The 24,060-nt window shown below is 35.8% G+C and overlaps 2 protein-coding genes across 2 annotated transcripts; one reads left to right on the top strand and one right to left on the bottom strand.

Annotated features, from left to right (window-relative positions):
- Positions 1 to 5,672: 5,672 nt before the first annotated feature.
- On the top strand, positions 5,673 to 8,529 carry LOC136204492 (putative glucose-6-phosphate 1-epimerase). Its single transcript, XM_065995521.1, has 10 exons — positions 5,673 to 5,833; positions 6,045 to 6,167; positions 6,256 to 6,369; positions 6,471 to 6,522; positions 6,700 to 6,837; positions 7,329 to 7,427; positions 7,558 to 7,655; positions 7,763 to 7,870; positions 7,953 to 8,034; positions 8,296 to 8,529. The coding sequence occupies exons 1-10, from the start codon at positions 5,772 to 5,774 to the stop codon at positions 8,359 to 8,361; spliced, it is 942 nt and encodes a 313-aa protein (XP_065851593.1). The 5' UTR covers positions 5,673 to 5,771; the 3' UTR covers positions 8,362 to 8,529.
- Positions 8,530 to 8,595: 66 nt separating this feature from the next.
- Positions 8,596 to 9,788, bottom strand: LOC136204508 (syntaxin-112). The gene has a single exon (XM_065995522.1). The coding sequence runs from the start codon at positions 9,635 to 9,637 to the stop codon at positions 8,825 to 8,827; it is 813 nt and encodes a 270-aa protein (XP_065851594.1). The 5' UTR covers positions 9,638 to 9,788; the 3' UTR covers positions 8,596 to 8,824.
- Positions 9,789 to 24,060: the final 14,272 nt, after the last annotated feature.

The following is a 24,060-nucleotide window of genomic DNA, read 5'->3' as shown; positions in this document are numbered from 1 at the left end:
TACATATATGGTATATAAGTTTTACTATTTCATATTTTAGTGTACAATTTTTATATTTTTATATAAAACTCTACAACCTTATTATGAGTTTCCAGTCAAACCAGTCAACCTGACGTATCACCAATTTTTAACTCATCATTTAATATAAAGTGGAATTCATCCATCTTTTTCACTTAGTTTTTCTCTTCTCCATTTTTTTTCCAAACATCACTCTTTCTATCTCTTTCCTCTGCAGGAGACTTCCATGAAATGAAAACGGGCAGCATGGTCGTATGCTTGACATTTGTTGCTCTGGTTTTTCTCCCGGGGTACTCCTATGGCCCTTCTCTCTCTCTCTCTTTAATTATCCATTTCTTTCTCTAACTTAAGGTATAAATAATAAAACAATGGGATTATCGCCGCCCTGAAGTCACAAATGAGATGCCTCAAATTCAAAGTCCTCCAAAACAGACTGATGGCACTTGATTTGCTCAGAAATTATAAACTTGGACATCATGTGATTAACATTATGATGATTGAGGGTGTTAGCCGCGTGATACTTTTCGATTGAATCATGGACACACTTCGGCCATAAAATTTTCAGTGTCATCCCTTACAGGTTTAATAGAGCACCCATCCTCAAGCCAATAATTAGAAAGGAACTTGGGCCTCCCTTTGAACTGATACATCGATGTGACCATCCCCTTCGCTTATCAATTTTAAGCGCTATAGTGATTGGTATCCAGCGTGCAAGTTTAATGAATTTGGAGATACCATGGAAAAGATCAAACCTTTTCCTAAAATACGCATGCCTTCTAGTGACATGAAAAGGTGGATGGTGAATGAAGAAATTTTTTTCTCAAAGATGCCAGCTTTGAACTCATAGTTCAGCACATTTCCGAGCTTTGATGAGATCATCATCAAGCTCTAATTCTCCATTGTTTTATTGTTTATAACTTGAGTTAGAAAGATAAATATAGAATTAAAAGGAGAATTAGAGGGGAAAAAGTGATGTTTGGAAAAAGAATAGAAGAGGGAAAAAAATAAGTTTGACAAAGATGGTAAACAGAGGGGGTAAATTACATACATGGTGTACAATATTTACCATAAATCACACTTTGGTGTACAACCAAAATTTTGTCACACTAAATCGTACGAACTTCAGGTGACCTCCCACTAAAGTGTACAACCGGTTTTTATGACCGGTCAACACTGGTCAAAGTTGCCACATCATCATTTTTCATTATAGTATTAAAAAAAGTGGGACCCACTTTTTATAGAATTACTAAAATAGCCTTATCCCTTGTAAATTTACTAAATTAGCCTCATCTTCTTCCTTCAACCCCTCTCTCTCTACCATTTGAAGTCAGTGTAAATGGTTTGTTTCTTGTTGCAACTTAACTCTTATTCGTTAATTTCTTCTGGAAGGGGTTTATGGAAAAAGATAGGAGAGAGGAAGTAACCGTTTTTTGGCCAGGTGGGTACGTGAAACCAGCAAATACGGAATCGAGAGTATTGAGATCGTGCGATTTGTTACAAAGAAGGCTTAAAAGCAAAAGAATCCCAAAGAATATTGGGGAAAAGATAACCAAAAGAAACTCACAGAAAAAGGGAAATAAATAGGAATCGATTAGCGGAAACTGATGAGTTGTTTTCCTCCAACGGAGAATCCACAACTAAGAAACAGTTTTTGGTACGAAGAAGCAGAGTAATTAAAGGAGAAACAAACAGTAACAACACAAATCGAAAACGCGTGAATTAAATTAAATTAAATTGCATGATGGGGTTATCAATAAAAAAAAAAGATGATTTGTTTCACCATTTTAGTAAAAGTTCATCTTTTGTTAATGGGAGAGAGAGAGGAGTGAGAGAGAAATGATGATTGAGAATTTGCTGTCTTCATGACTGCAAATGGTAGAGAGAGGGAGTGAGAGAGAGAAATGGAGAGAGAGAGGGAGGGAGGGGTTGAAGGAAGAAGATGAAAGTAATTTAGTAAATTTACAAGGGATAAGGCTATTTTAATAATTCTATAAAGAGTGAGTCCCAGTTTTTTAAATGCTATAATGAAAAATGATGATGTGGCAACTTTGACCGGTCATAAAAATCGGTTGTACACTTTAATGAGAGGTCACTTGAAATTCGTACGGTTTAGTGTGACAAAATTTTGGTTGTACACTAATTTACCCTAAACAGATGTCTGAAAGAGCTTATTGAGGAAAAAAAAACTAATTTTGAAAAAGCTCATTGAATAGTTTTTTCAATTAGCTTATTGTTGTATGAACATTTTTATCCCTAATTAATACTCTTTAATTCTAAATAAATGTTTTATCATGTTCTTATTTGTCATTTTACACAAAAATCTGTTAACAATCAGCTAACCAAAAAGATAATATAATACGCTAACAGCACCATAAGCCATTATATATTGTGATTTATCCTATATTATATTCATAACATTTGCTCAGTTGTATAAAAAAATGTTTAACTTTAGTTTATAATATGTTATTATTTAGTAACATTTATAACTTCTTATATTTCAAAAAAAAAAATTCCAAAAAAAAAAAAGAATTTTTTTTTGGAAATTTCAATTTTAACACAATCTATAGAAATTGAAGATGAAACTTGTGTTAAAAATACAAATTGTTTTCTTCAAAAAAAAAAAATACAAATTGTTGAATGAGATACTCAACTCTAGAAAGATATTGGGATTTTAGATAATAAGAGAAAATATATTGTTTGAACTAATAATATGGAGGAGGAACATCAATTTCCAGTCTGAGATGAACAACTTTCCGAGCCATATACCTTTTATTTCTTGCCATCTGCCGAACAAAGCTTACTATTCTTTCCACCATAACTCTGAACAGGAACTTTCATTTTCACTAGGATTTCTCGTATGCTTTCCCACGACGTTTCTTCACCCAACAACTTGTCGCGTTCAACTACGAATTTGTCCTTGATAATGTCGCATTCTGATTCATAAAGCTCTGTTTCGTCTTCTTCCATGGCTGATTCATCAACCTGGGGCATGAAGCTTGCAAAAACTTCAATGGAAAACATACTGCAAGGAGCTGATTCATCTTCCGCTTCTACTTTCTCTAGTGGCGTCAGATGACAGCAGATTTCTCGCTCATCGATTTCCATGTTTTTTTAACACAATCAAATTCAATTGATTATAGTTGAGAAAGAAGAAGGGTTTTGTTAGTCGGCGAGGAAGAAGAAGAAGAAGGTTGTTATGAAGAAGAAGAAGAAGGAAACTTTCAGGCGGTTCCATAAAAGTCGCTATGATACGATATTCAAGTCCGTTAGTTAAGCAAGTGGATAATTTCTTCTGCTATTCGGATTACTATCGTATTTTTTTTACATCAAAAAATACTTTAAAACTCTCAACAATATGGTTTTCTTCAAAAAAAAAAAAAAAAAAAACTTTAAATCTATGATTTTCTTTTGTCACATATTTTTGAGAGTTTTTTTTATTTATTTCATTTTCTTTTTTTCTTGTATCACTTTTATATTAAAATTCATGAGTTTTAAATATTTAATTGCTGAAATGTTGTTTGTTAAAAATTAGTTTTTTTTTTAATATTATAGAATTCCAGCTTTTCCAACAGCAAAATAAATTAAACCAACAAAGTATGTATTTTATTGGTGGAATTTAATAGATTTTGGTTTATCTTTTTAAAGGTGTGTTATTGGTTGTTCGGTTCCAAATGAATAGTACATTAGTGTTTAATAAAAAAAATAAGGATACAAATGAACTGAGTCATTCACAAGTGATTCAGTGTTTGGCTCGATAAAAGGTTGATCATTTTAGACTTGACTTATAAATCTATTTATAAATGAGTCGAGATTGAATACAGTGAAACTTATCTTGAAAGTTCAATTATAGGTTTATGAACAAGCTCAATTATAATATTTATGAACACGATCGTGAGTAAGTTTTGTTCAACTTCTTTAATAATAGTATTTTTATAAAGAGAGAAATGTAAACTACATAGTTTTATATGAAATTTTAGTTTCATAAGTTTCAAAACTATACAGTTTTTTCGTTAAGAAATTTAAAAATGAACATAATTAATGAGTTGTTCACGAGTAAAAACCATGAACAAAATTAATGAGCTATTTTCAAGCAAAACTCGTGAACAAATAAACGAGTATCTCCCGAACTGCTCATGAAAAGGGTTTTGAGCTCGAGCTCGCTAATTTTATAATGAATCGAGCATAAACAAGCCAAAATTTGATTCAAGTTTGATTACAGCTCCAGTAAAAATCAAGAAAATATCAGTTGATAGTTGATTAGGGAGCACACAAGTCTTGTATATATGACACTGGTTCCACCGAGATAAAAAAAGAAGAAGTGGTGACGGCTCTAAAAATTACTCTCGTCGATGAAGAATAGTTACTCCAAACAAGTTGTTTTGCAATTGTACACTCAATAAGAACATGATAAGCATTTCCATCAAAGAGACCACATGGAGCACAAACCTCTGAGACTGGATTTTGTCGAGCTTTAAGAGTTGTTCTAATTAGAATGCAAGAAGTGATAAAACGCCAAATTAAATCTTTAACTTTAGGAGGAACAACTAATTTATACACTTTTCTCTAGAAATCCGAATTATTAGCTTGTTGATTATTGAAATCCGCTTCTATAAACTTATGCATATAATTTCCAATATGAGCCGCTACCTTCTCCAACATAGATTTGACTGGAAACTCATGAATCTTAACCAAAATTATGTTGTTGAGAGTTCTACATTAGGGTTCAAAAACAGGAGATTTTGCTCGAACATCCATGGTCCACCTTTCACCACCCGTTTACGTTCTAGAAGATGGAAGAACTAAAAAAACAAATATGTTAGATCATAGCTCAGTGATGCACATACCTCTTGATGGGCGCCATAAATCTGTCATAGTATTCTTCATCATAGGAATTTTTATTTCGTGATCTATAAGAAATTGACCGATGAGCCCCCAGCTATGCGGTTTTGGTTCCACCTCAACATCATCATTACCAACGATCACCCAATATCACATTTTTCTTACAAGGTTATTACTTATAGAATCCATGATTGAACGCGAAAGAAAAGAACAGAAAAAACTAAACTGTCTTACTTCCTATAAAAAAAAGGCAAATGATATATACAACCCTAAGGGTTGTATATAAGCATTAATTATCCATGTGTTTTCTTATATTTTCAATAAAAAAGAGAATTAATTGTATTGGAAATATAACAATATATTATGATAAATGTATTTAAATATTTAAGTATTAAAGTATCAATAAATTTTAGGCATTGAAAAACAAAAATAGCACTAATAATAAGAATTTTAAGGTTCTTATTTATAGCCCAGGACCCTAAAAAAAAAACTAAATTGTCTTACAGAGAAAAACTCCTCAATAGAAAAACATTGTTACCATTATTATTTAATTTTTTTTTAGCTATAATTTAGTCATCAAATTCACAAAATTTTGATTGAACTGATTGTGATTGTCAAAATTTTACAAGTTGATTCGATTTAATATATACCAATTTTAAGTACCATTTTGACCTTTACTTCATTTAAAAAAAATATATAATAGTCTCAAACTCATTAATAGGAACTAATTGTAATAAAAAAAAAGAAAAAAAAAAAAAGGGGAATATGCTAGAATCAAACACCAAGCTTAGAGTATAACGACACAAGCCCATCATATGGCGGGTGTTTAGTTATAACCAACCCGATCTCCTCTTCAAGGGACAGCATTGTATTCAGCTTCTCCACCTGACCTTTTCTTCACACATTCATTCACTATGGCGATGCTTCAAATGTCCTTTTCTTATCTCCCTACCCTCAATATCCGGCAAGTCAACCGGTCAGTTTTCTTACTTTCTCTCCTCCTTCAATATCTTCCACATTTCCTCTACTTTTTCCAATTTTTTGAATTAGGTACTTGATGATTTCTAATTGATTGATTGATTGATACTGTAATTTCTTTCTCTAATTGATTCAACAATTTCCTGGTAATAGTTTTTTCTGCAAATCTAAAAAAGCTAACTCTTTTGCGAAATTTGTTGGGGATATAGACAATACAGATACCCTGGAATGGCATTTGCAAGTGTAAGTAAAGAAACTGGAACTTTAGGAGTTAAAGTCACAGAAGGTGAAGGCAGCTTACAAAAGGTTGTGCTTAATTCTCCTCACGGTAGGCAAGTACGTAACTCAAACTCCTTCAATGTAATTGCGTTGTTTGTGTTATAAAAGTTTTGATTTTTTCCTTTCATTTCATTTGAACAGTGAGGCAGAAATATATTTATATGGCGGTTGCATCACATCTTGGAAAGTTCCCAGTGGCAAAGACCTCCTTTTTGTTAGGCCAGATGCTGTATTCAACAAGAAAAAGCCAATCAGGTTCTTACTTTTGAATTGTTTCTTCCATTTTAGGTTTTTAAGGATTCATTTGTCTTCTCAAGCTGCATATGATTGATTGTATGTTTACTCTATTGGGCTAGTGGAGGGCTTCCTCATTGTTTCCCACAGTTTGGACCTGGTGCAATTCAGCAGGTAACATCTTTTTAAATGAATGAATTGAATTATTTTTTGGTCCCATTTCATGCTTGCTCTATCACTAGGAATGTTTGTGTTTTCCCCATTTCAAGGAACTCCAAGTATTTTCAAATGTCTTCCTATGTTATCTTTTTATGGTTTTTGTTGAATTTTGGATTCATGTGAACTTAACAGCATGGATTTGCAAGAAACATGGATTGGTCCGTTGTAGATTCTGAGAATGTGCAGGGAAATCCTGCTGTAACTCTACTGCTCAAGGATGGTCCTTATAGTCGTGCCATGTGGGACTTTGGTTTCCAGGCTTTATACAAGGTACTTAATCTCTTACCCTAAGGCAAAATATTTTTGTGACTTCCGGCTCCCAAGTGTTGATGTTGAGAGATTTGACCCCTGAACTTTGGTTTTTGTTAAAATATACCCTTTAATGGACAGTACCTTGACATATGAACACTAGACATGTTAAGCTTAAACTTTGATTTGGTCTCATAATCCTGAACCTTTCTTCTCTAAACTTTAATTTCATGGTGCTGCTCATTCATTTAGGTACATTTCAACCAAAATCAAAGTTTAGGGGCCAAATCTCACCAAATAAAGTTGAAGGACTGAAATTTAAGATTTGGCCAATTATAAGTTGTTTTGCCCTTATCCTCAAGGATGCACCATTTACCTTCGCTTGAAACACCTTGGTTGTATACCTCGGAATTGGTATTTCGGTAGATGCAAGTTTGCAATTCTTATGCATTCCAGTTGCTTTTATTCATATAAACTCTCAAGCTTATAGTATTTGATCCTTTTTGTTTCAGATAATTCTCGATGCAAAGAGCATTTCCACTGAACTAAAGATTACAAATACAGACAACAAGCCTTTTTCATTTACTAATGCTCTACATACGTATTTTGCTGTAAGTACCATCCTTACATGCTTGAAACCACTTCTTATTCTGGTCTGACCAAATTATGGCTCCTTTCTGCAATTGAACCTAGATAAAAATGATGAGTCTGTCAACGTTCTATTAATATGACATGATGCAGGCTTCTGTTAGTGGGGCATCGGTGAGAGGTTTGAAAGGATGCAAGACACTTAATAAGGATCCAGATCCTATCAACCCCATAGAGAGCAAAGAGGAAAGGTCAGCCACATTTCATAAAAAAGTACCCTAAAATGAATAGTATGAGATTTCTTTCAATGACGTTTCTTTGAGATATTTCTGTACTAACTCTTTCTGCCGATTAAAAGGGATGTGGTCACTTTCCCGGGGTTTGTAGACTGCATTTACCTTGACAGTCCAGATGTGTTGCACCTTGATAACGGCTTGGGGGATGTAATAACCATCAAGAACTCGAAGTACGTGATTGGAGACCTCATTTAATATGTATAAATTTTCTTTTCTAACATTTCCCTCACCCATCTGTTGTGCCTGCTGCAGTTGGTCAGACACTGTACTATGGAATCCTCATTTGCAGATGGAAGCATGCTACAAGGACTTTGTTTGCGTTGAAAATGCCCAGGTATTTCTTGTTTACTTCTTCTGAAACTTCTCCAAACTTCATGGGTGATGTGCTTATCTTCTTAACTCCATGGGTTCCTAATTAAACTACCTAGGATAGTATAATAATCCTTTAATTGTACAAAATTGCTATTTGCTATTGTTCTATCCAACCGTAAGATGGTATGCTGACTAAACAAGTTTCATTTGTCATTACTGATGCATTTTGTTTTACTTCTCTTTGACAATATCATATTTGTTTTTATTTTTTTGGGTGCAACAGATTGGAGATGTAAAGCTAGAACCAGATCAGTCATGGATTGCCAAGCAACATATCAGCATTAGCTAAAGGATAGCTGTGCACTGCTTGCCTTGTTCATTGAAAAAAGCCATTGTTTTTTTTGTTTTATGTTTTTCCTTTGAATCCACTTCCAATCCTGCAAAAACTTGTGAATTATATAGAGAATAAGTAAAGACAGTGGCATCTTTCTTCATAATATTATAAGGTTTCACTGCATTAATTTTAGTGAACACAACCGGAGATTGATAAATGTCATTCTCTTCTCACCAGTAATCACCAGATTGTAAATTATACATTCAGCCACAAAAAAACTTTTGGTAATTATGATGAAAATCCATCAAAATGGAAGCTTCTAATAAACAAAATTTTCCAATGAAAATTAAATTCCACACATTCATACAGGGAAAATCCAAAAATTTATGGAATAAATTCATCCATTGCAATACTAAAATCTGAAAAATGAACTTACAACCCAAAACCCCCAAAAAAGATAATTTCTTTGAGAGCAGAATTAAGTAACCAACATAGAAACAATGCAAACCAACAAAATAATGAGCATAAGAGCCCAAAGAAAGTAAACCCATGCCTTGGTTTTCTTCTTCTGCTTCATCTGATTTGCATAGTAAAGACTGTTAGTTCCACCATTGACAGAATAAGCAGCATTCACCACATTTTCTTCTATATTATCCATCTTCTCCCCTTGTGTTTCTACAATTACAGCCATATCAAGAAAAACTTGGTGCAGTTTTGTTAAACTTCTCTGTAAATCCATCACACCTTCATGCTTCTCTTTGCTTTCAACTTCCATTTCTCCTGAAATCATCTTTTCCACAATTTCTTCACTCGGTTCCTCTCCGGTGGTTGCGTAGTATCTTCTCTTCAGATCACTCTTGTGATCGGATAGAATCTTCTCCCTTAACAACTGGAATTCGTTCATTAACTCTTTCAGTCTGATCTTTAACCCATTTGCGACAGAAATCCTTGTCCCATCAACCATTTCATTCGATTGCAGTGATTCTAGTTTTGATTTCACAGTCTTTGCCTTTCTAAGAACTGTAACCATATCTGATTCCGTTCTGTCTCTGAGGCCGCGGAGAACTTTATTGCTGTGAGTGGATTTTGCTTCTTTGGAAAGGGTTTGGAGATGGAATAAGAGATTGGTTATCTCTTCCATTTCGAGTTTAATGGCGGAAACTTGTTGGAAGAATTGGGACAAGTTTGTGGATTGTTGTTCAATGTCGATTTTGGATTCAAGTTGATCCATTTGGACATGCTTTTTCAATTCCACGTAACTTAAGAAAGATTTTGTCATCAGATCGTTCATCTTTGGAAACAAGAATTACCAAAAACAGAGATTCAAGTTTGTTGAGTAAGAGATGCCAAATTATGCAAGAAAAGAAGACGAAGAAGAAAAGAAAATCTTGAAGAGTGGGTCTTTCTGTAAAATGCGAAGGACTATGTATTTGTGTGTGGACTGAGTAACGACTATATTCTTTCAAACACAAAAAGATAACGACTGTATTTGAAAGAATTCATAAATCAGTTGTAACTGTAGTTTTTCTTTGGATTAGTGTATGGAGTCAAAGAATATTTACCCTTTTTTTATAATAATAGAATTAGAATGATTGACTAAGTTACTAAAAATTTAAAAGCAAATTTATCTAATACTACTAACTTTTAACTACAAAACATCCTTTTGGAATTTCGGGTGAATTTTGAGTGAAATACCTAAAAAGTTGATGACAATTAACAGAAAAAAAAAAAAAGGGTATTTTAGTATTTTTAAATAGTTAAAGGTTATTATTGTCTTTTATATTTTATATACGCAAAGAACTTTATATTTAGATTTAGGATTAGCTTTTTAGGTGCCTTCTATGGTTATTTTGTTTTTAACAAAGTAAAGCTTACTTGTTTTTTTTCACCATTGGACGAGGAATGACTTTAACAAACTAAGTTCATCCAATGGTGGTAAAAACAAAATAAGGCTTACTTTGTCAAAAACAAAGTAAGCATATCCTATTTCTGTAATCTTTTTGTCTCCTTCGTCATCATCTTCCTTATCTCCTTCAACTTCATCTTCATCTCCATGTATCTCCTTCTTCATCGATGTAACTTCATCTTCTTCATTCTAATGAGAATCTCTAACCTTTTTTGTTTATTATAATATCAAAATCTTCCATGCTAATCTCTCATCCGCTTCTCATTATTATTTTCTTTCTTTGTTTTTCTTCTAAGGAAACGAATCATATTTCTACGTTTTCTGACATTTTTCTTCGATTTGTATCTGAAGATGTGAATCGTTTGTTGTCCTTTTGGTTTTCTTCTACAACAACAACAAAGCCTTAGTCCCGAAATGATTCGGGGTCGGCTAACATGAACCATCATATAAAACCGTGAAAATCAAGTCGTGTCAGCGACACAGATTCGCTCCCTCCACTCCGTCCTATCCACTACCATATTTTCCTCAATTCCCAATAAACTCATATCACTCTCGATCACCCTCCTCCAAGTTTGCTTAGGTCTTCCCCTACCCCTCACCACTACATCCCTTTGCCACTCTTCGGTTCTCCTAACCGGCGCATCAAGCGCTCTACGTCTCACATGGCCAAACCACCTTAGTCGGTTTTCTCTCATTTTATTCTCAATAGATGTAACCCCTACTTTTGTCCTAATTATTTCATTACGCACCCGGTCCTTTCTCGTGTGACCACACATCCATCTCAACATACGCATCTCCGCCACCGACATCTTATGGATGTGGCAGTGTTTCACTGCCCAACACTCCGTACCATATAACAATGCTGGTCTAATTGCCGTCCGGTAGAATTTTCCCTTCAATCTATTAGGCATGCCGGGATCACAAAGGAAACCCGTAGCACTCTTCCACTTCGACCAACCAGCTTTAATCCTATGGGCAACATCTCCATCTACTTCTCCATCTGTTTGGATAATAGATCCTAAATACCGGAAGCAATCCGAGGCCTGAACAACTCTCCCATCTAGGGTGATTGTCCCTGCCTCCCTACTCCTACGGCCGCTAAACTTACACTCCAAATATTCTGTCTTACTTCGACTCAACTTAAAGCCTCTAGATTCTAGAGTTTGCCTCCATAGTTCCAACTTCATCTCCACTCCTTCTTTCGTCTCATCAACCAACACAATATCATCTGCAAACAGCATGCACCATGGTATACCATCTTGAAGTGAACTTGTTAGTTCATCCATAACGATGGCAAAAAGAAATGGGCTTAGTGCGGAACGTTGATGCACTCCAATCGTAATAGGGAACTCTTCAGTTTTCCCAACACTAGTACGTACACTCGTGCATACTCCCTCATACATGTCCTTTATGATGTCAATATATTTCCGTGAAATGCCTTTCCTTATCAAGGCCCACCAAAGTACTTCTCTTGGTACCTTATCATATGCTTTCTCCAAGTCAATGAAAACCATATGCAAGTCTTTCTTCTTATTTCGATAGTGCTCCATTAATTGTCTCATTAGATGGATGGCTTCCATAGTTGATCTTCCCGGCATAAAGCCAAACTGGTTTTCCGAGATCTTCACCGTCCTCCTTAGCCTTTGTTCAATCACTCGCTCCCAAAGTTTCATAGTGTGACTCATTAATTTGATTCCCCGATAGTTGGCACAATCTTGGACATCGCCTTTGTTCTTATACAAAGGGATTAAGGTACTTTTCCTCCATTCTGATGGCATCTTATTGTTTCTCCAAATTTTGTTGAAGAACGTCGTCAACCATTCGATTCCTCTTTCTCCCAAACATCTCCAAATCTCAATAGGGATGCCATCAGGTCCTACTGCTTTCTTCAACTTCATCTTACTTAATGCCATTTTGACTTCACCCTTTTGAATTCTCCGCAGGCATTCATGATTTATCATATCGTGATGGATACTTATATCTCCAACATCTTGTTGGCGATCTCCATTAAATAAGTCATCAAAATAGGACCTCCATCGTTCCTTGATATCCTTATCTCCAACTAGGACTTTCTGGTCCACATCCTTCACACATTTAACTTTTCCGAGATCTCGCGTCTTCCTATCTCTCATCCGAGCAATTCTATATATGTCTCTTTCCCCTTCTTTCGTATCCAATCTTGTATACAGATCCCGATTCACCTTTGCTCTAGCATCTCGTATGACCTTCTTTACTTCCCTTTTAGCCTCTTTGTATTTTTCGTAGTTCTCGTCACTCCTACATTTCCCCAATAGTTTATAGGATTCTCTCTTACTCTTTACTGCTTGTCGTACTTCTTCTGTCCACCAAGATGTGTCCTTACCCGGTGGCATGCTACCTTTAGATTCCCCTAGAACTTCCTTCGCTACTTCCCTTATACTATGATCCATCTTATTCCATATCGAATCTATATCTGAATCCATATTGCAAGTCCAAATATCTTTTTTGGTCATCTCATCCACAAATTTTTGTTGATTCTCCCCTTGCAATTTCCACCACTTAATCTTAGTCTCTACTTGAGGTGTTTGTTTTCTTATACATTTCCTACTTCGAAAATCTAGCACCACTACTCTATGTTGGGTTGTCGTACTCTCACCAGGGATCACCTTACAATCAATATAACTCTTTCTCCAAGCACTCCTTACTAAGAAGAAGTCAATTTGGCTCGCATTACCGCCACTCCGATAAGTCACTAAGTGGGATGTTCTCTTCATAAACCATGTGTTTATGATACTCAAGTCATAGGCTGATGCGAATTCCAAAATATCATTTCCTGCTTCATTCTTATCTCCAAAACCATACCCTCCATGAACACTCTCAAACCCATCTCGCCTAGAACCCACGTGTCCATTGAGATCACCCCCTAGTACCATTTTTTCATCCCTAGGAACCTGTTGCACCACTTCCTCTAAGTCATCCCAAAAAGCTTGTCTTATAGACACATCTAATCCTATTTGTGGCGCATATGCACTAATGACATTCACAACCCCATCCCCTATCACTAGCTTAACACTCATAATTCTATCGCTCTTCCTAGACACCGCTACTACCTCATCAATATACTCCCTATCAATAAGAATACCTACTCCATTTCTACACTTATCCTTTCCTGAGTACCAAAGCTTATAACCCCAAGGAGCTATCTCTCTAGCCTTGGCTCCAACCCACTTGGTTTCTTGTAGGCATAATATATTTATTCTCCTCCTCTTCATAACATCTACAATTTCAGCTAATCTTCCTGTCAAAGAACCTATGTTCCATGTCCCAAAGCGTAACCTACTACCCTTACCCCTACCCCTACCATTACCGTGGACTAGCTTATTTACCCGCAACCCTTGCATATTTGACACCACCCCCGGGTCCTGGGGTGGCGCGCCGCTTCGGGGCGACGACCTAGCAACCCTTGCACATTTATCACTACACCCGGGTCTAGGAAGTGCAGCGCGTCGCTGAGTAGGGAACGCCCCAACGGTATTTATATTATGGTTCATGTCATAAGATGTGGCTAAGTTTTACGCTGGCCGCCACAAACCTACCGCAACCCTCCTCCTTTGTCCGGGCTTGGGACCGGCTGTAAAGGCCACCAAGTGACCCTCACAGGCGGAGTTGTCCTTTTGGTTTTCTTCTAAAAAAAATAAATTAATTTCTTTGTTTTTTTTTACTTGAAAGAAACAAATCGTCTTTTTTTTCTCTCTGGAATTAGTCAAAAAAATCTTGGTTTTCATCATCTTGCTTGGTTTATACATCTTCACGATGAGTTTATATTCAAGTTCTAGTTCAGATTTGTTTTCTGTTAAAGTTTCAAAGACTCCACAACAAAATAGAGTTGTGGAGCGAAAACATCAACATTTATTAAGTCTTTCTAGGTTTTTTTTTTTTGCGTTTTCAATCTAGCTTGTCTTTGTTCTTTTGATGGAAAAAATATTACATAATTAAGTCAGGTTATCGAATTATTTCTTAGAGCGCGGATAAATTTTGATGTGATTAGCAGCAAAAGAACGAATCACCAAGATCTTCATGTTACCAGACATGCTTCGACTACGCCGAGGTCAATCGGGAGAGGAAACAAAAGATCCAAGGAGTAAGAGTGATTGCGCATAAGAGAGATAGGGGTGACGCGCGTATAGAGGGAGGGAGAGAGGCAGCCTTTTGCTCTCTTATCTTGCTGGGGTGATTAGGTTAAAATAAACAATAAGTTGTCTATTTATAAGGAGTGGCTAGGAAAATCCTAGCCTCCTTCCCTCTTAATGGATCTGGCTCATATCATTCATAGGCAAACTTTATATTCGGCTCATACCCGAATATTTTTAACATCTCTCACTCGCACGTAATGGAACATAATCATATCTCTTTATCAATTTCATTCACAATCACAAATAGTTCGTGCGGCAATCAGGGGCGGATGTAGGGGTCAAAGGGGGCATTTGCCCCCCCCCCCTCCCTTCATCCCTAAAAAAAAAATAGTTCAAAAAGAAGGGTTAAAGTGCAAAAATATCCCTAATGTTTTGGGTCAGGAGCAATTTTATCCCTAACGTTTAAAATGATGCAATTTTATCCCTAATATTGGAAGTCAAGAGCAATTTTACCTCTAACGTTGATAAATTTGGTCAATTTGAAAAATAATTCATCAAACTGTTTTATCGGTTATGAATCTTGTCATTTACACTTCACACATGCAGGGACGGATCTACAGTAGGGGGAATGGGGGCACTTGCCCCCACTGACTTTGAGAAAGACAAAATTTTCGAGGTACCGTTTTCGCCATTGTTAAGGTTTGGAAGCTCTTTGCCCCCAGATGTTTCTGTCGAGAGGTTGAAGAAGACCAACCATTTCATTTATTATATTCTATTTACTCTTAAAACTAATTTGAAACTCATCGTTTCACTTAATTGGAAGTGAACGATGTCGTTTCTTTAAAATGCAACAGATAAAAAAAATCAATAATATATAAATATGTCTTGTCAACTACTCTCATCTCTTTTCTTTCAAACGATTTGATTGTAATAGGGACTACTGAAGTTATTGAGCCAAGCTATTTCTATAAGTGGACAGCTACAATCTTTTCCTTCTCACTCATTATTACTATCTTTCTACTAATTTTTATAAAATGCAAATTAGGTTTTGGATTTTAATTTCGAATTTAATTTTTCAGTTCAATCACATCTTTACATCCATTGATTTTTTTAAGGTTAAGGTGCAAAAATATCCTAAGATTTTGGATCAAGAGCAATTTTATTCCTAACGTCTAAAATAGTGCGATTTTACCCCTAACGTTAGAAGTCAATAATAATTTTACCAGTAACGTTAATAAATTAGATCAATTTGAGAAATAATTCATCAAATTGTTTTTTCGGTCATGAATCTTGACATCTATACTTCACACGTACATCATTTTATCAGTAACAAATCACAAACATATGTTGGGATGTGAAAAAAAATAATAAAATAAAAAATATACTGTTTTTTGTACGAATCAGACAAAAAATTTAAAAAATCCACCGAATTTATAAATATTAAACTCCAATTCTATTATTAAATTATAAAAAACATGAAATCCTTTTTTTAGAACAATTATGCAATTGGTGCGGAATAAGAAACAAAAACATCTGTGTTTTATAATAGTGTATGCAATTGATCCAATTTATCAACGCTATGTGTAAAATTGCTCTTGGCTATAAACGTTAGGGGTAAAATTGCATCATTTTAGATATTAGAGGTAAAATTGCTCATGGCCCAAAACGTTAGAGGTAAAATTGCATCATTTTTTTTATTGTTAATGTGGATTCAATTCCATTTCAGTCTGGGGTTTTGAATTTGCATGTTTGACACTCTTTTTTTCATCCTGGGTGAATGGATTGTTGGGACAACAAGATAATATGGACTCACTCACTTGGTGATTCAAAAGTAGTCTCATTGTTGCTTATTTATTGATATTATGTCATATTGAACCTTTTTTTTTTTTTTTTTTTTTAGAAATAAGAAAACAAAAGCAAACAGAACAAAAACCTAACCCGGGATTAGCCTTGGAAAGCTAACCCCCACCACATCCTCCAGAAGGATCGAGGAGAGAAAGGCCGGAGGAGAAGGATAATTAGTGACTCCCCAACTTCCTTCATGACCTGCAGCCGCCAGACGATCCGCCACCCTGTTCTGCTCTCTAAAGATATGGCAGAAAGTGATAGAAGCAAAGGAATGGCAGAGCCTCTTGATCCCTTTAATAAGATTCTTGCCTTTCATCCCAATAGCTAAATTGCTAAAAATTAACCTGATAGCTTCCTGATTATCAGATTCAACACTAAGATTAACAATCCCCATACTGCTGGCCAGTGCAAGACCAGAATAAATACCCCACAACTCAGCTAAGAAGGAAGACCCTATGCCAAGATTATGTGAGAACCCAGAAATCCAAGCACCCCCATCATCTCTCAAGACTCCACCTGCAGCAATATTACCATTAGCAAGACAAGAGCCATCCGTATTGAGCTTTATCAACCCTTCTCGAGGTCTTCTCCAGCAAAGAAAGTGAATAGACTTCCTTTGAACATAACGATCAAAAGAATCTTCCAAAAAACTATTAATAACCTGGTAGACCTTTTTAGTAAAAAAAAAAACCCACCAAGTCGGGGATATTAATAGAAACAGATTCAAAAATCTCCTTATTCCTCCAATCCCAGATTTGGTGACAGACAATTGAAAAGAAGATTTCTCCATGGTCTAAATTAGAAAGCAATTTCCCACTGACCCCATCCTCAAACCAATCCAGATTAGAATAAGAGAAGAACATATTAATCATATTACTGGGGAGAATTTTCCTCCAAATACCTTTACTTTTCTCACAGTCCCTCAGAGCATGACAAATGGTTTCTTCATGCCCTCTACATATGCTACAATCTCCCGACTCCACCAAATGGCGTCTTTTCCTATCTGAATTAGTAAGCAGCCTGTTCTTGATCCCAAGCCATAAGAAACTTCTAACTCTGTAGGGAACTTTTAATGACCAAATCAACTTCCAAATAGCAGAATGAGGCTCTTCATCACTGTTGCTAAAAGCTTCAAAGGAAGACTTACAAGTATAAGCACCACTGTTGGTTGAAGCCCAACAATAATTATCCTTATCCTCTTCCATGCTACTAATTTTAACTCCTCTAATTCTAAGGAGAATCTCCAAGCTAAAGAAAGCGTCAAATTTAGACCAAATCCAATCACCTTCAGAATCCACCACATCCGCAATCTTCCAGTTCAAAAAACTATCAGGCGGACGAGAGCTACAAACCTCTAATAGAGGTTTGTCACCAATCCACTTATCATGCCAGAAGCTGATCGTCTTTCCATTTCCCACATCCCAACCAATCCCAGTACAAAATTCTGAGAAAATAGAACTCAGGCCTTTCCAGAGGAAGGAACAAATAACCACTCTATCTTTGGGCCCTCCAAAAATCTTATCTTTTCTATATTTTCCACAAAGTAAGCGAACCCATAGCGTCGTAGGATTTTGCCACATTCTCCAAAGAAGCTTTGTACTTATACTACATCATATAAGTTCTAATTTATTTTTCTTTGGTGGTTTTTTTATATTCATGAGCAACAAATGTATTAAGCCTTATTCATTGTGAATTTATTATTTTATTTATATAGTTTGCCCCACTCGTTGAAAATCCTGGATTCGTCCCTGCACACATGCATTATTTTATCAGTAACAAATCACAAACATATGTTGGGATGTGAAAAAAATAAGAAAAATATATTAAAAATATATTGTCTTTTGTACGAATTAGACAAAAAAAAATTCAAAAAATTCACCGAATTTATAAATATTAATCTCCAATTTTATTATTAAATTACAAAAAACATTATATCATTTTTTTAAAACAAATTGATATGCAATTGGTGCAAAATAAAGAAAAAATGACTGTATGTTATAATAGTATTTTAGACATTTTGGGTAAAATTGCTTCTTACCCAAAATGTTAGGGGTATTTTTACTCTTGGCTACAAACATTAGTCTAAAAATTTTTACATAGAATTTTGCCCCCCGCCCCTCAAATCCTGGATCCGCCACTGGCAGCAATCATACGCTCGAGAGCACTAATGTTATATACTCGATGAGTGTGTTTCAAAGTCAATGTTATATACTCGCTGGAGATACATAGTCTTTTGATTTGAACATGTATTGGGACAGTTTGTACGCCTTATCCTAGAATCCATCTCACAACCATATATAGTACTTTGATCTCATTTATAATTTTCTATTTTCACAAATAACATATGAATAAGTATCCGGACAGTGATAAATAAAAACATTTAGAGCCCAGAAGCTAAGGCTTTTGCTTACTGAAAGTTGGATAGAGCCATTAGGTTATGGAAAAGCATTAAGAATCTTTGTGGAACGATTGAGTGTGTTGTAAGTCACAACTCTAGTTGGCTACTCAAAGAATGAGCTAAGGTCCGATAAACTTCTTCATGTACCTTTGTACAAAAGAGGGGAAACACCTTTCCAGGAGGAGTTGAGTTTTGAGATCGTTAAGTCAATCATGATCAAAGTCTTATTTTATTTTCATGACAATTAGCTTTTTAGAACTACCTTAATAAGTTCAATGGGCTTGAATTTTAATTATGGAACTGTCAATTAGTTTCTAATTACACAATTGGATGTTGGTTATAATATGATTTTGAATGTTGAATTTTAAGGATATTATTTATGGGTTATTATTGAATAATAAGTTATCATTTTGTGAATGATTAATTACTTAAAAGCTTTAATACCATTCATGGATGGAACTAATAATGTTTGCATAATAAATTCAAAGTCAACATTCCACTTTGAACAACATCCTCGTAAAATGTTATGAGACTAGTTACATCCCTAAACTCAATTCTCTATGCATAAATATCTAGTTGATTAGGTTGAACATTAAAGTGTAAAGGGTAATTTAAGCCGCCTAAGGTCTCATTTTCGAATCGAAATCAAATGCAAAAACTAAATTAGTTAGATATAGATTGCGTAGAGAACTTAAATGTATTAAATTGAAAAAATCCTTAATATCGTACAATAAACCATTGTAGATCCGACATAAAAAATGACTTCAGCTAGAAAATCGATAGTGGCTGAAATCAACAAAGACTTCAAACTTAATGGGGATAATTATGAAGCCTAGAGTATAAAGATCAAGTTTGTACTAGAGGAGTAATAGGTCCTCGAACACTTGAAAATAGTCATTGTGAACCCAAGAAAGGTACTACTGCTCAACATATGAGAGATAAGAATGCTTATCTCGCATGGAAAAAGAAAGATTTCACAACTCGCATCATCCTGCTTAGTGCAATGGACGATGACCTCAATAAGCAATTCAGTAAGTGTGAGAATTCGAAGGACATATGGGCCACTTTGAAAAGAAATTTTGGAGGAGTGTCTGCGACAAGACTCTAATCTCTCGTGATCAAGTTCAACACTTACAAGAAACGACATGATCACACTATGAAAAAACATCTTAGAGATATGTCGATCATGATTAGTGGGTTTAGTTATATTGGTCACCAGTTGATTGAAGAGAAGAAATTCCAAGCTGTTATCCGCTCATTGGCGAACAATTAAAAGCATATGAAGATGTACCTGACACACTCTGAAGGTGTCTCAACTTTTGAAGCAGGTTTTCGCCACCTTGAAATTGAGGAGGACCGATTTGCATTAGTCAAGATTAATTCCAATGCTAACTATGTTCGTTCACACTCAATTGGGAGAAATTCCAATTATTAAGACAAGAAACATAAGCATTTTGATGGCAAAGGCAATGAGCAGGCCAAGGAGCTGCAACACAAAAGGATTAGGAGACATAAGAACAAAAAGAAGCCAAACATTTCACGTGTGAAGTGCTTTAACTGCCAAATATGGGGGCATTTTGTAAAAGATTGCAATGGCACTAAGTTATATTCTTTCAATCCAAGTGTGAGTGACCTACATATCTAACACTGTTCTTCTAACCAAATTCAATCATTTGGGGACTATTGATTTAGTTGCAACAGACCACATAACCAAGGATAAAGATACATTCGTTGAGTTCTAGTGAGTGCCAACTGGAACAAAGTGGATAATGTAGAGGTCAATTCAACATCCTCTTCTTCTTATTCTTCGTGAGAGCTAGCCATATGGGACCTATTACTTCATCATTTCCATTGATGTCTCATAAATTTGAAGCACTAAATTGTTTCAAGAAGTTCATGAACTTTGTTGATAATCAATTAAAAAGAAAGATTAAAGCTTTAAGAATTGACCGTGGAAGATCTTTCAGATGAATTTAAAGTTTTATGTGATGAAAATATGATTGAACATTGTTGTCCATCCCTTATACTCTGTAATAGAATAGCGTTGTCGAGAGGAGAAGTAGAACTCTTCTTGATATGATAAGGCCAGTGATGGATGAAGTGAATCTACCAATTTCTTATTAGGGAGATTTATTGCTAACAACCACTTATGTCTTGAATCGAGTACCCTCCAAATCACTCACATCGAAACCATATGAATTATGGACATGTCGAAAACTCGATTTGAGTGTGCTCAAACTATGCGATTGTATTGTCTTCGCCAATAATACCTCAAGTAAATCTGGAAAATTAGGTCCAAAATGTAAAATGTGTATCTTTATAAGATACCTAGATGTATCAAAAGTACATGTCCTAGTGGGAGAAAATCAAGAAGGACGAGTGACAAAATTAGAATCACGAGGCATTGCCTTTTTGGAGAATGAATTTCCTAAGTTAGGAGAACTGGGCCATCACCTCACTTTATTTGAGGAACTACAAACAAATGGATCTCTCCATTCGAGTGGGAGAAATTTTGAGGAACAAGAGCAAGATCTAGTACCTCAAAATGTTACGAATGGTCTAGATCCTACCTTAAGTGGGAGTATTATTCCTAATTCTTATGAGAATATGGAGCTTGGTCAAAGTGGAAGCATACCGAACTATGAGGAATATATATGATATGTTTATCAAGATTTAGAGTCACATCATACTAAAAGGTAAAAAGTCAAACATCGATGATTTAATATCAAAGGCATGGGTATTTTATTTACTCAAGATGACATGGAGCCCAAGAATACCCAAGAAGCTCTCTCATGTCGTGAAAAATACAAGTGGATTAAAGCAATGGAAAAAGAAATGTCTTCCATAAGATTGAACCATTGGCAGTTGGTTAATCTACTAGAAGGACACAAAACTATTGGGAGAAAATGGGTTCTCAAAGTTAAGTGAAAGGTGATGGGAGTATTGAAAGATACAAAGTTCGTCTAAGTGTTATATTCAATAGGAATGGATAGACTTTGAGGAGACCTTCTCGCATGTTGTAAGGTTTGCATTGATTGGACTGATCCTAGCTATAGCAACAAGTTTAAACCTAGAGCTACATCAAATGGATGTAAAGGCTGTTTTTCTCAATGGAGAATTGGACGAAGAAATCTATATAGAACAAACTATAGGTTTCATCGAACCAAGCTACGAACAAAAGGTTTGCAAGTTGATCAAAACAATTTATGGCCTCAAACAGTCTTCTAGAAGACTGATATGGGTATTTTACCCCTATCTTTTAGCGTGAATTACGGGTTGATTTTGGATAAAATAAATAAGTTTAATTACAAAAATAAAGCGTTTTGATAAAATAAAGAAATAAAAATAAATTTCGTACTTTCAGTTAATTTTTCGTGTTTTTGATTAGTTTAGGAAATAAAAACGTCAAGCTAACTCGGCTCGCAAGATTTGTATTTCAGGTACGAGCAAGGAGCAAAAATCTAATCAAATATGCGGGGCGTCTCATCCTTTACGCGGGGCGTGTGCCACCCTACTCAGCAATAATTGCCTTATCCGCAGACGCCATGTGGAATTGACTCAGCATACGCGGGGCGTGTGCCACCCTACGCGGGGCGTATGACACATGTCGGAAATAATTGGCCTAATCCTGAAAGTCAGACTGCACTGTCTCCTTGAGTCAACTCTTCGTACGCGAGGCGTATCACTATACACGCGAGGCGTACCAGGCAATTCCTCAATGATAAAAACTCAGAGACTCATTTACGCGAGGCGTGCTTCAGCTACGCACGGCGTAAAAGCTCCAATTCAAGCAATAAAACTTCAGAGACTCAAACACGCGGGGGGTACTTCAGCTACGCAGGGCGTGCTTGAGACAACAAGACATGGAATTGGTCCACATGCAGGAGATTTCTGACGGAATGGGCACTTACGCGGGGCGTAGACCACCTTACGTGGGGCGTATCATGGGATTTCTGCACCAAATAATGTTGCTCCATACTTGTGCTTTGTGAAGTTACAACATTACCCTTGCTTGATGTTTATAAATAGGAAGCTCTTGAACTCCATTTGAGACAATTTTTACACACTAGAGAGCAAAACTATACTCTTTTGATTATTGTAATTTAGATTCAGATTTTGTAGTTAAACTCTCCCCCTCGAGAGCTTGTTCGGTTGTTCCGGCGTTCCATCGAAGTTCCGTTCCACCACTCGTCACCAAGCTCGAGAGTTCCACCTCCACGACCTAGGAGACGGCTTTCAGTCCGGTTAGCTAGTTCCAAGGGCGGATTCTCCCTTTTTACCTACTAATTAGCTTGTACTCTTCCTATGTACTAGGCTTGGTTGTATTTCATCTATTCACTTTCCATATTTATAATTTATGATTCATAATCTCTATTTCCCTTTACGTGTTAATGTTTATTACTTGTTTTGATATTCGTAATTGATTATTGTGTAGGGGAACGCGATTTCCGCCGCCATTCGGGCTATCCTTAGGGAGTTATATAGGTGTTGCCTTACCGGAAGTAACAAACCGGAAACCGTAGGAATTGACAAGCCACGGAACTTACGGGCCCTAGTTTCTAATTCCCCCGCATTAGACACGCCTTGACTAGGAATCACGTAGTCTAAGTGCTTCACGGGTCGGTCCTATTACACTTAGTCATCTTTACAAGAGTAAATTATTATCCGTATACATTTAGAGTCGTTATTTATCGTGGTTATAACTTATCGTTATTCATCCTACTTCATAGGGTTTTAGCTACATAAATTTGTGTCGCCAATAGTTAGGGATAGTGTGTAGTTGCGTCTTATTTTACCCCAAAGTAATCACCGCTTAAATAACATACGAAACCGAGTCGTCTAATACTTATAATTATAAATCCCGTGGATTCGATACCCGGTCTTAACCGGATTATTACTTGATACGACGGGGTACACTTGCCCCTAAGTAGTTGTAGTGTCTAGTGGAGTTAGAATATTTAAAAGATCACATCCATATTCATAGCACATTCACCGCAATACACATTTAGTCGTCATTAGAAAACTCTACCTAGATCTTGCGCCCCATCAAAGACCATTGCATTTATACAATGTAGAAAATTCATCATTTTGTCATCATATATAGATGGCATCCTTATAGCAGGAAACAACGTTGAATATGTGAACTAAGTCAAAGTTTGGCTAAACTCAAATTTTGAAATGAAAGATATGGGAGAAGCAAAATATATTCTCGGAGTTAGGATTTCGTGGTCGTTCAAAGAACTTGTTGGCACTGTCTCAACAGACTTATATCAATACAATTCTTGGTCCATTCAGCATGGGAAACTGCAAGCCCATTGATAGCCTAATAACAAGGATTCAATCCTTAGTACTCACATGTGTCCCCAAATGCAACAAGAAAAAGAATATCTAGACAGGGTACCCTATGCAAGTGTCGTAAGTAATCTATTGTACGGAATGTTGTGTATAAA

Source organism: Euphorbia lathyris, chromosome 1 (genome assembly GCF_963576675.1).
Source record: "Euphorbia lathyris chromosome 1, ddEupLath1.1, whole genome shotgun sequence".
Lineage (NCBI taxonomy): Eukaryota > Viridiplantae > Streptophyta > Magnoliopsida > Malpighiales > Euphorbiaceae > Euphorbia > Euphorbia lathyris.
This window is presented reverse-complemented; position numbering and strand designations above follow the sequence as displayed.

What these genes read in the sequence shown, in the direction of transcription:
- LOC136204492 (XM_065995521.1), top strand. Translation starts at nt 5,772, where the DNA reads ATGGCGATGCTTCAAATGTCCTTTTCTTATCTCCCTACCCTCAATATC. An exon ending in AATATCCGGCAAGTCAACCG is followed by an intron (nt 5,834 to 6,044) that starts GTCAGTTTTCTT and finishes TTGGGGATATAG; the next exon opens with ACAATACAGATACCCTGGAA. An exon ending in CTTAATTCTCCTCACGGTAG is followed by an intron (nt 6,168 to 6,255) that starts GCAAGTACGTAA and finishes TCATTTGAACAG; the next exon opens with TGAGGCAGAAATATATTTAT.
- LOC136204508 (XM_065995522.1), bottom strand. Translation starts at nt 9,637, where the DNA reads ATGAACGATCTGATGACAAAATCTTTCTTAAGTTACGTGGAATTGAAA.